At 40.6% G+C, this 10,863-nt stretch overlaps 3 protein-coding genes across 4 annotated transcripts; all 3 read left to right on the forward strand.

Annotated features, from left to right (window-relative positions):
- The first annotated feature begins 1,014 nt into the window (after positions 1-1,014).
- Positions 1,015-2,493, forward strand: LOC106373047. Its single transcript, XM_013813278.1, has one exon. It carries the CDS (start codon positions 1,015-1,017, stop codon positions 2,491-2,493), a length of 1,479 nt encoding a protein of 492 aa, XP_013668732.1.
- A 440-nt stretch (positions 2,494-2,933) lies between these two features.
- Positions 2,934-6,623, forward strand: LOC106373048. Its single transcript, XM_013813279.2, has one exon. The coding sequence runs from the start codon at positions 2,934-2,936 to the stop codon at positions 6,621-6,623; it is 3,690 nt and encodes a 1,229-aa protein (XP_013668733.2).
- A 224-nt stretch (positions 6,624-6,847) lies between these two features.
- On the forward strand, positions 6,848-8,723 carry BNAC01G14290D. 2 transcript variants are annotated; one of them, XM_013815732.3, is made up of 5 exons: positions 6,856-7,322; positions 7,486-7,722; positions 7,886-8,103; positions 8,225-8,416; positions 8,479-8,723. In XM_013815732.3, exons 1-4 carry the CDS (start codon positions 7,056-7,058, stop codon positions 8,406-8,408), a joined length of 906 nt encoding a protein of 301 aa, XP_013671186.1. In that variant the 5' UTR covers positions 6,856-7,055; the 3' UTR covers positions 8,409-8,416; positions 8,479-8,723. The 2 variants fall into 2 exon arrangements, with proteins under 2 accessions (XP_022550409.1, XP_013671186.1); XM_022694688.2 differs by having other exon boundaries at positions 6,848-7,322; positions 8,225-8,723.
- The last annotated feature ends 2,140 nt before the right edge of the window (positions 8,724-10,863 follow it).

Below are 10,863 nucleotides of genomic sequence, written 5' to 3' on the forward strand. Positions count from 1 at the left end.
TTGTGGCCAAGACTCGAACCCGAGTGGCGGACAATACAGTTGTACCTCCTTTACCACCAAACTACAAGCGCTTGGTTAAACAAATTGGTGCACAGAAATTTCGAACCCACGAACTGAGAGCTTCATAGTAGATCATATAGCCACTGAAACAACTCGTGTTTTACAGTTATAATTTATATTGAAAACCAATATATAATTAATAGCATTTTTGAGCTATATCGATGGGATGTAATTTATGTTATCAGAACATAAAAACATACCCTAATATATTGGACAAACCCTAGTATAAATAATATAAAATACTGAAAATTTGCAATAATTTTAATATGTTCAAAGGTTAATTCTTAAAGTTTAACTAAGAGAAAACCTAAATGGATAACATGAAAGTCGCGAGGAATAAGAAAATCAACATACGTGCCCCTTTTTTTTTTATGTGACATATGTACATATATGCTACGAAAATGTTAAATTTCAAGGGAAATTGCACTCACTAACGTTAAAAAAAAACCAAAATTCATTGAGTAGCTAAAATCAGCAGTTCTGTCTTCTTTTCTCTTCCTATCTCTCTTTCCTAAAAACTAATTTTGCTTTTTTTTCCTTGGTTATTTGACAAAGAACCCCAAATTTCAAATTGTGTAAAGATAAAAAAAAAATTTGGGAGTTGTTTTTCCTTTTTTAAAAAAAGAAAAAAAAGAAAAAAGAAAAGAAATTGGTAGAAAACATGTGTAAGAGAAAGAAAGCGATTCGAGAAAAAGTTGCTCTCTAGGACCCCGTGAGTGGGCTCAAGTTCTTTTCATTGATTCATGTATTTTTAGTGCTTTTGGGGTTGGGCAAAGTAGTTACAACACGTTTTCTATAACAAAAGAGCCACTTCATTGGTTTATTTCTATATTGTGCTTTCTTGGTATAATAATCAAAGTGTTTCTACCGGCTTTGTTCTTGAGCGTTGAAGACTGGGTAGTTGATCTTTAAATCTGAATAGGAGATCGGAGAAGATTAAAGGCAAAATTCAAGATGTCTGCAGCTATGGATAGGGCTCTTATGGCTCTCTCACTGGAAGAAGAGGAAGAGGAAGTTCCGTTTGTCATGCCGGAGCTCCCTGGTTTTAGTTCTACAGAAGAAAATGCGCTAAGCCTCATCGGGAGGACTCTCAATCCAGAATGTCAAAAAATCTCTGGGTTAATTCTCACTATGCCAAGGAAGTGGCAGAAGGAAGGTCGAGTTAGGGGGGTAGCGTTGTCGGAAGAAAAGTTCCAGTTCATCTTTAAAAATGAACATGATCTGATAGATGTGTTAGAGAAAGGGGTCCAAACTTTCAATGAGTGGGCGATTGTCTTGGAAAGATGGGTGGAGAACCCACCAGATGACTATCTTCAGTACATCCCCCTTTGGGTCCAGATAAGCAAAATCCCAGTCAACTACTACACTGAGGCTGCTCTCATGACTCTAGGGGAAATGCTAGGTGAAGTTAAGGTTCTTGCCTTCGATCCTACGAAACCTATCACTCAGCCCTTCATTAGGGTTCAGATTCGCTTCAATGTTGCTAATCCTCTGAAGATGGCGAGGGTTCTGGATATGGGAGGAGGCAAAACTCATACGATACATTTCGATTTCGAGAAGCTCCAGAAGAGATGTTATACCTGCAAGAGGCTGAATCATGAGAAACAAGTCTGCCCTTTGGAGATCAAAAAACGTCAATCTGATGCTACGCGGAGAAGAGAAAGGATTATAGCTGAAAAGTTCAAAGATAACAGTGTTCTGCAACAGAATGATCCTCTGTTCGGGGTGCTGGAAGAAGAGCAAGTAGGGCTGAATCCAAACACAGGAAGGCCGAAAATTGCTAGTGAAGTTCTGGAGGAAATGAGAAGATTCCTACTGGCTGATACGGGTGAAACTCTGGCTATTAAGGTTGACAAGGTGAAGAAATCAGTTAGAGAAGTCGAGAAAGATCCTCTGTTACAGAGGACCATTCTGAGACTAGAGCAAGCTCCGGTCTTTACTACAGAGTTAAACAAAGGCAAAGGACCAGTGTTTGACTACGGAGAGAAGGAGATGGTTCGACGTAATTGGGACATCAATGCCAAGCCGACCAAACTCTTGGCTGATTCCATGAAGGCTAACAGAAATGTCGTGCTCACAGATTCTTCACCGAGATACAATATTGGTTCGAATGATGAAGCTGAAGGTTACTATCTGGACACTTCTTCTGTCAGTCTTACGGTTTTTCGAGCTGAGTTCTCTGAACCTAGTTCTTCCGGGACTGTTAGAAAACGTGGGCCGGTAAGGAGAAGACCACCACGAGCTCAAAGACAGAGACAGATGCTAGCTCTCACTGCTGGGAATGAGGTTCAAGTGGGTGAGAGAAGAGAAGGGAAACAGGAAGTTGGAGCGAGAAAGAGGAAGAAGATTAACCAAGGAACCGAGGAAGTTCCATCCATCAAGGCGCAATGCTTATCGGTGATCCCACGTGAGGGATCGCCCCCTACCCAATGAGCATTATGAGCTGGAATTGCCAGGGATTGGGGAGGCCTCAAGACCTGACAATTCATCGTCTGCGGGAGATGTGTAAAAAGCAATTCCCGGAGATTCTGTTCTTGATGGAAACTAAAAACTGTTTTAATGTATTGGTGGATTTACAAGTCTGGCTAGGATTTGATAGAGTCTACACTGTTAATCCGACTGGGTTGAGTGGGGGGCTAGCTGTTTTTTGGAAGAAAAATGTAAGATTGGAAGTTAAGAAGGCTAATAAAAATATTATCGACTGCTTGGCTCATTTTGGAGGGAAATCCTTTTATCTCTCGTGTATATATGGAGATCCAGGAAGTGAAGGAAAAGCTAGAGTGTGGGAAAGTATCAGTAGGATTGGCTGTCATCGGAAGGAGCCATGGTGTCTTATAGGAGACTTTAATGAGATTTTAAATAATTCCGAAAAGATGGGAGGGCCTAGAAGATCTGAAGCGTCCTTTATACCTTTTGCTGATATGTTAGAGTGCTGTGAAATGGAGGAATTCACGAGCAAAGGAAACAAGTTTACTTGGGAAGGCACTCGTTGGAAGAAAAGAATCCAATGTTGTTTGGACCGAAGTTTTGGGAATAAAGCTTGGCTCTCCTTGTTTCCGAATTCTAATCAGACATTCTTGGAGAAACGTGGGTCTGATCACAGGCCCGTGTGGCTGAACCTTTCTGCTGCTCAGAGTGGTTTCAAAGGACAGTTCCGGTTTGATAAGAGACTACTCATTAATCCGGAGGTTAAAGGACTTATTGACAAGGTCTGGAGGAGAACTGACTCTAACTGCAATCTTAAGGTGTCGCAAAAGATCAGTAGATGCAGGACGGTGCTGAGTCGCTGGAAGAGAACGAACCAGACTAATGCTAAGGTCAAAATTCTTAAACTGCAGGAGAGGATGGAATGGTTCCAATCGAAACCGTACCCTTGCAGATTCATGATTGAAGGCATTCACAGAGAGCTAGTTGGGGCTTATAAGGAGGAAGAAATGTTTTGGAAACAGAAGAGTAAAGATAAGTGGCTGGTGTTTGGAGACAGAAGCTCAAAATTCTTCCACGGCTCGGTCAAGATGAGAAGATCCAAGAATCAAGTCTTGAAGTTAAAAGACAAGGAGGGACATGAGCAGTGGACAGATGAAGCTAAAGCGGAGATTGCTATTGAATATTTCAATGAGCTTTTCAAGTCTACCAACACAAATTCGTATGATCCTGTCTTTGAAGACTTTGTTCCAAAAGTAACCAACTCCATGAATGTTGATCTGTTGAGAGCTGTATCAAAGGAGGAAGTCAAGGACGCTATTTTTTCTATAAATGCTGATAGTGCCCCTGGGCCTGACGGCATGACTGGCGCCTTCTTCCAGAAATACTGGGACATAATTGGAGAGCAGGTCACAAATGAAATTTGTGAAGTTTTTGCCCAAGGTGCTTTACCGCAGGAATGGAACCTCACCTATCTTTGTTTACTGCCCAAGATACCCAACCCTGAGCACATGTCTGACTTGCGACCGATAAGCCTTTGTTCGATCCTTTATAAAACGGTATCCAAGATATTGGTTAGGAGAATTCAGCCTCTCCTCCCAACCATTGTCTCGGTGAACCAGTCAGCATTTGTCTCTGATCGCGTGATCTCAGACAACATTGTGATCGCACACGAAGCGGTTCATGCCCTCAAAGTTCATCCTAAGATAGCTCAAGAGTACATGGCCGTTAAAACTGACATGTCTAAAGCGTATGATCGGGTCGAATGGAGCTATCTGAGATCACTCCTGCGAGCTTTGGGTTTTGATGAAAGAGTGGTCGTTTGGCTTATGATGTGCGTTACCTCGGTGACATTTTCGGTACTGGTGAATGACCAACCTTATGGTTTAATTTCGCCCCAGAGAGGAATTCGACAGGGAGATCCTCTCTCTCCCTTCTTATTTGTGCTGTGCACCGAAGGTCTAACACATCTGTTAAATGTGGTGGAAAGAAATGGCCTCTTAAATGGTTTACGTTTCTCGGAGGATGGGCCTTCGATTCACCATCTCCTTTTTGCCGATGACAGCCTATTCATGTGCAAAGCTTACCTTGCTCAAGCTACGGTTCTTCACCGGGTTCTTGAGTTTTATGGAGAAGCTACGGGCCAGTGTATCAATCTGTTGAAGTCTTCGATATCCTTTGGGGACAAAGTGGATGTCCAGACTAGGCTCCTGGTGCGTGAGATCATGGGTATTGAAAATGAAGGTGGAGCAAGTAAGTATTTGGGGCTTCCGGAATGTTTCTCCGGATCTAAAGTGGAATTGTTCTCCTATTTGAAGGATAGGACACAAGCTCGGCTTGATTTGTGGTATTTACAGCATTTATCTCAAGGGGGAAAAGAGATTCTACTGAAATCAACGGCGGGAGCTATACCTGTCTCGGCCATGGGATGTTTTAAACTCCCGAAGACGATTCTCTCCAAGCTTGCTACCATGATGGCCAATTATTGGTGGAGCTCTGAGCCTCATCACAGGAAGATGCACTGGATCTCTTGGGACAAGATGTGTTTACCAAAATCCCTTGGTGGGATGGGGTTCAAGGATCTAGAGTGTTTTAATCAAGCTATGTTAGCAAAGCAGGCAGAGAAAATCCTTAACAACCCGCATTGTCTTCTAGCGAGGTTTCTTAAGAGCATTTATTTTGTTGATGGGGATTTTCTTTCTGCTCCATTGGGCGTAAGATCGTCCTATGCATGGAGAAGTTTGTTGTTTGGTAGAGATCTTCTTCAAAAAGGGCTGAAGCTAAGAGTGGGGAATGGCCAAAGAACAAGGGTGGTTTGGCTAGACAAGTGGGTTGAGGATCCGATAGTGGGACTCAGGGCGCCTTGGATAAAAAACAATACCTTTGATGTTAATTTAAGGGCGGAATATCTTATTGATTTTGAAGAGAGAATTTGGAATCAACATAAGCTAAGGGAGTTGTTTGTCCAAGGGGATGTTGATATCATTTCTCGATGTCAGCCAGTGTGTCATAGAGATGATTTTTTCACTTGGAATTACAACAAGAATGGTCGCATATCTGTGAAATCGGCTTACTGGTTGGCATCTATGGAAAAGTTTAAGATACATCACTCACGATCTTTTGAGTTGCCGTCTCTGAATGGGTTGAAAGAGAGCTGCTGGCGGGTTCAGACAACACCAAAAATTAAAGTCTTCCTCTGGAAAGCAATGAGTGAGGCCCTGTCGGTTGCGGAACTGATCAATGCTAGAGGAATGCATGTTGATGCAAGATGTCAAGCTTGTGGTGAGGAACCTGAAACAATAAACCATGTGCTGTTCACTTGTCATGTGGCCAGACAAGTTTGGGCCCTCTCCAGTATTCCTAACACGCGTAAAGGGTTCCATGAGTTTTCAGTTTACGCAAACCTTAACTTCCTTCTCAATCTGAAGAGTTACGGTAACGGGCCTCTGAGACTGTGGAGAAGCTGGCCATGGATTGTGTGGAACCTTTGGAAGAGAAGAAATGAATTGCTCTTTAGAGGGAGAGGATTTTCGTTGGAGGAAGTGGTAAAGAAGGCGGAGAATGAGACTGAAGAATGGCTCCTTGCGCAAATTATGGAGAAGGAATGGTCTGTCTCTGAGAAAGTTAATAAGGCTGTGGACGGTTCGAAATGGACACCACCCCCTTCGGGTTGGCTGTGTTGTAATGTGGGAGTTGATTGGAGTAAAAGGGACGGCCAGGGTGGTGGAGGATGGGTCCTAAGGAATGAGCGTGGTGTTGTCATCCTTCACAGTCGGAGAGCCTTTTCGGGTTTGTTTAACAAAGATGAAGCAAACTTTGAAATCCTTAAGTGGGTGGTAGAGAGTATGAGAAGCCACCGCATCTCTAATGTGATCATTTCAGGTGACTTGGAGGCTATGTTTGGAGCAATAGCAAGACCCGATACTTGGCCATCTTTTCTTTTCTATGTTGGTGAAATTGAAAGAGAGTTGGTGGGCACCTCTGGTATTATATTTCAGAAAGTATCACGAGAAGAAAACAGAGGAGCCATGCTTATTGCGCAAAGTGTGACAAGAAAGGGATTGACGCAATCTTATGTGTCGAGTGGCCACCCTAATTGGTTGTATGAATTTTTTGTTAACGAAAGTAGACATATCTAGTTTTTTAGTTTCAGGTTCCAGCAGAGTGTATTTCTTTGTGGGAGACCAGTTGTAATGGCGCAAGGCACCATGATCCTCTTTACGGTATTTGGTCCTTTCGTCAGTTTGCAACGGCTCTGCTCTATGTGGTTCTTGGTTTGTAGTCGTGGTTAGGTGTGTTTGGGGACATCTAACCTGTATGAAAATCAATAAAATTATCGTCGGAAAAAAAAAAAAGAAAGAAAGCGATTAATGTACTCGTGTAAGGGTAACGCTTACAAGCAAAGAAGAATAATAACACAATCTCCCTTCTAAAGAATAAACCTTGCTCAGTTGCAAAATTGCCAAATTAATTGGCTCCGTCTCTCAATTGCATTCTTCTTCTCCGCCAAGCAAGCTCGAATCGGAAAATCCAGTCGATTGCATCTCTTTCTGTGACTGGATTGTGTTCCGATGACGTGTCCAGAAGACGAAACGGCGGTTCTTTTGCTGCCGACGAGAGTCGAAGGCGATGACGTCGAGAAAGGGGGTTATGTGAAACTGAGTGAGGGTCAAGAATCATCATCATCATCAGGGCAGGAAGAGGAAGAAGAAGAAGAAGTAAAGGAGGCTGCTACGTCGCCGTTTTGGTTCTGGGTCAAGCTTGCTCTTTTATTCTCTTTCCTTGCTTCCTTGGCCTTCGTTGCTTACAGATGGCTCGGTCCTTTAATCATGGACAAGGTTTGATCTTTATTTAAACCCAATGCATGTCTCTTAGTTAGTGGTCATACACGTCTGGTACGAACGAATCCAATAGTTCTTGCATTAGAGATCATCTGTGTGTGTTTTATTTGTTTTTTGGCTAACAAGGGGAACTGTTACCCACTTGCTTGGGTTTTGGCAGGAGCTAATCCCGATTATCAAATGGGAGATTAGGACTTTCACACATCCAGTGTGCGGTCTTCTTGTCTTTGCATCCGTGGCTGTGTTCCCCACTATGCTTCTTCCCTCTACTCCCTCCATGTGGATCGCTGGGATGACCTTTGGTTATGGCTACGGCTTTCTACTTATTATTTCAGCTGCTGCTGTTGGTGTCTCGCTTCCTTACTTCATTGGACACCTCTTCCGCCACAAAATTCAAGTAAACCTTTTGTAACAATTGTTTTTTTGTTTTTTTTAATCTCAGCTTCATTACTAAAACGCTGTCAGGTTGATTATCATTGTTTTAGTTTCCTCAAATGTGGAATTTGATCGATGAAGTTGCGATTTGTTCATGTTACTGAGATCTGTTCCTGATTGTACAGGGATGGATGGAAAGTTATCCTGATCAAGCAGTTGTACTAAGAGCTGCCGGTGAAGGCAATTGGTTTCACCAGTTTCGAGCAGTGACTTTAATCCGGATTTCTCCGTTTCCTTACATTCTTTATAACTACTGTTCTGTTGCAACTCGTGTTAAGTACGGTCCTTACATCACTGGATCTCTCTTAGGCATGGTCCCTGAGATCTTTGTTGCTATCTATACGTAAGTCAGCTTCCCTATCTCTGAATAGCATCTAGAAGCCTTTTTAAGTCCCATTTTCACTGTTGGATCCTGTAACTGTCCACTGCTTACCTATGAGATGTCTCGTTTTTCTGTGTTGCAGAGGGAATCTTGTAAAGACATTAGCGGAAGCATCTTCTGCAGATAAACACGGGCTCTCGGTTACACAGATTATTCTCAACATTCTCGGCTTTTTAGGAACTGTTGCTACAACGGTTCTCATCACGAAGTATGCGAAAAGACAGCTGGAGACCATGAAGAAAGAGGAAGAAGCATTGTTGCAATAAAACCTCACGTGAGAAACTCTTGACTTGCTTTTATCCCTTGAAACATCTCCTTGTCTCACTCCTTACACAGTTCAGGTCTGCTCCGAGACGTGAAAGAGCATTGGTTATTTTGTCTCCTTGGTTCTTCATCTCTTTAATTAACACAGCCTTCAAAAAGAAGAAGAAACTAACACCATTCTTGATTCTTAGGTGTAAGTAAGTATTGTGTACTTGTGTGGCTTTGATGTGGTGACATGAATTTAAAAAAACACAAATTGTTGTTATTTGCAGTGGTATTGTGAAACGATGAAAATGAGAGAATCTTCGTTTGATTTACTTCTCTTGTGTGTTTGATGCTTATAAATTACTTTCTTTTATGCCTCAAATCAAATCAGTTGAAGTAAACAAATTTTCAGAGCAAACATCACTAATATTTTGAATGAAACCTAAATTCCTTTTGAGTATATAGAAGAAGAGGAAAACTAATCTATTAATAATGTCACAGGGATCATGTGACCCCAATTAAATTGAACATAGACACCCAAACAATACTGTATGTAGTATGGTCGAAAGAAAAAAGACGAAGAAGATAACACAACATATTATGGATAGTAATAGTAATATAGTATGAAGTTATACCTTTTTCCATTTTTAGTTAAAAAAAATTCATTTACTTACTACAACTGAAAATGTTCAACCAACACGGCAACACCTAAATAGTGTATCTTTGTACTCTCCCAAAAGTAGGTTTGGTCCAACACCCAAAGAAAAAACTTTGAACAAAACGTATGATAGTAGGTTTTTCTTTTCAAATGTTGTCCTTCCCAAAGAACAATTTTCGTTTGAACAATTTCACGGTGACATGAATTAAAACAACAATTGTTGTTATTTGCGGTGGTATTGTGTGAAACGATGAAAATGAGAGAATCTTCGTTTGATTCACTTCTCTTGTGTGTTTGATGCTTATAAATTACCCTCAAATCAGATCAGTTTTATTTAAAGTAAGCAAGTTTTTCAGAGCAAAGATCACTAATGTTTTGAATGAAACCTAAATTCCTTTGAATTTACTAAATGATATGTATATAGAAGAAGAGGATAACTCAATCAATTATTACTGTCATAGGGATCATGTGACCCCAGTTAAATTGAACATATTCACCCAAATAATAAAGTTAGTATGGTCGAAAGAAAAAAAAAGGAAGAATATAAAAATACTCCGTAGATAACACAACAAAATATGATTGTGTTGTGAAATATAAGTGGAAAGAGATGTAACTGTGTCAGCTATATATATATATGTGTATGTATTATTATTCTTTGCGTGTATTGTTTATCTAACAAGAGAGATAGAGAGGAGTTGACTTGTTTATTTGTTCGTTTGGAAAATAGAAACGAGAGAGAATGACTATATTTATGGATTCTTAATTATTATACAAACCATACAAAAAGCCACTATTTATAGTAGTCTAAAGTCGGTTTATCAAACCGACTATTAACTAAAAGACAAAAGAGGAGATAAACATTATCCCCTCAAATAGATAATCATCATCTATATTATCTTTAACATTCCCCCTTGATTATCTATTACGTATTACGTAGTGTCTCGTTAAAAACCTAGTCATGGAAAAACCCAATGGAACAAAAACCATGACAAGAAAAAAAAAGTACAATGCCGTAATCTCCCCCTGATAATAGTGGACCTAGATTTCTCGTCACAAGTCATGTAAATGCCGCATTCCGATACCATAGACGTATTTTCGGAACGTTGTAGTAAGAAGGGCCTTTGTGAACAAGTCAGCTGGGAATGTCGCATGACCGTACATACTCGATGTTCACCTCTTTATTTTTCTCGAGCTCCTTTATGTATGAGAAAAATCTCGGAGGGATATGCTTTGTTTTGTCGTTTTTGATGTAGCCTTCTTTGAGTTGAGCGACACAAGTCGAATTGTCTTCAAATATTTTCGTCGGCTCTTTCTTGTTGACTATTCCACTTGCTTCTTGTATCTGTTAACTCATTGACCTAAGCTACACACATTCTCGACATGCTTCGTGAAGTGCAATAGTTTCTACATGATTCGAAGATGTCGCAACCAGAGTTTGTTTCTGGGAACGCCAAGAGATCGCAGTTCCACCAATTGTAAAAACATAGCCGGTTTGCGATCGAGCCTTATGAGGATCTAATAAGTATCCAGCATCTGCAAAACCAACCATACCAAACTCGGATTTTCTAAAATACATTAACCCAAAACCAGCTGTACCTTGGAGAGAACGATTATGTTCTCGACGCCATTCTAATTTCCATGAATAGGAAATGAGCTGTATCTTGCAAAGACATTAGTGTCTAAAGTTAATTTAATCAAATACAACTCGCAAGATATATAAGCTCACATATGCTTTATTACCATTAACATCTCCAAAGTACATATTTATGTAAGATTTTACCAGAATCTTTTAAACATCTCTTTCAACATTGAGA

The sequence above is a fragment of the Brassica napus genome, chromosome C1 (assembly GCF_020379485.1).
Source record: "Brassica napus cultivar Da-Ae chromosome C1, Da-Ae, whole genome shotgun sequence".
NCBI lineage: Eukaryota > Viridiplantae > Streptophyta > Magnoliopsida > Brassicales > Brassicaceae > Brassica > Brassica napus.

Bases quoted from the DNA above. Each gene is read 5' to 3' on its own strand.
- LOC106373048 (XM_013813279.2), top strand. From the start codon at position 2,934: ATGGGAGGGCCTAGAAGATCTGAAGCGTCCTTTATACCTTTTGCTGAT.
- LOC106373047 (XM_013813278.1), top strand. From the start codon at position 1,015: ATGTCTGCAGCTATGGATAGGGCTCTTATGGCTCTCTCACTGGAAGAA.
- BNAC01G14290D (XM_022694688.2), top strand. From the start codon at position 7,056: ATGACGTGTCCAGAAGACGAAACGGCGGTTCTTTTGCTGCCGACGAGA. The intron at 7,323-7,485 runs GTTTGATCTTTA...GGGTTTTGGCAG, and splicing joins GTCCTTTAATCATGGACAAG to GAGCTAATCCCGATTATCAA. The intron at 7,723-7,885 runs GTAAACCTTTTG...CTGATTGTACAG, and splicing joins TCTTCCGCCACAAAATTCAA to GGATGGATGGAAAGTTATCC.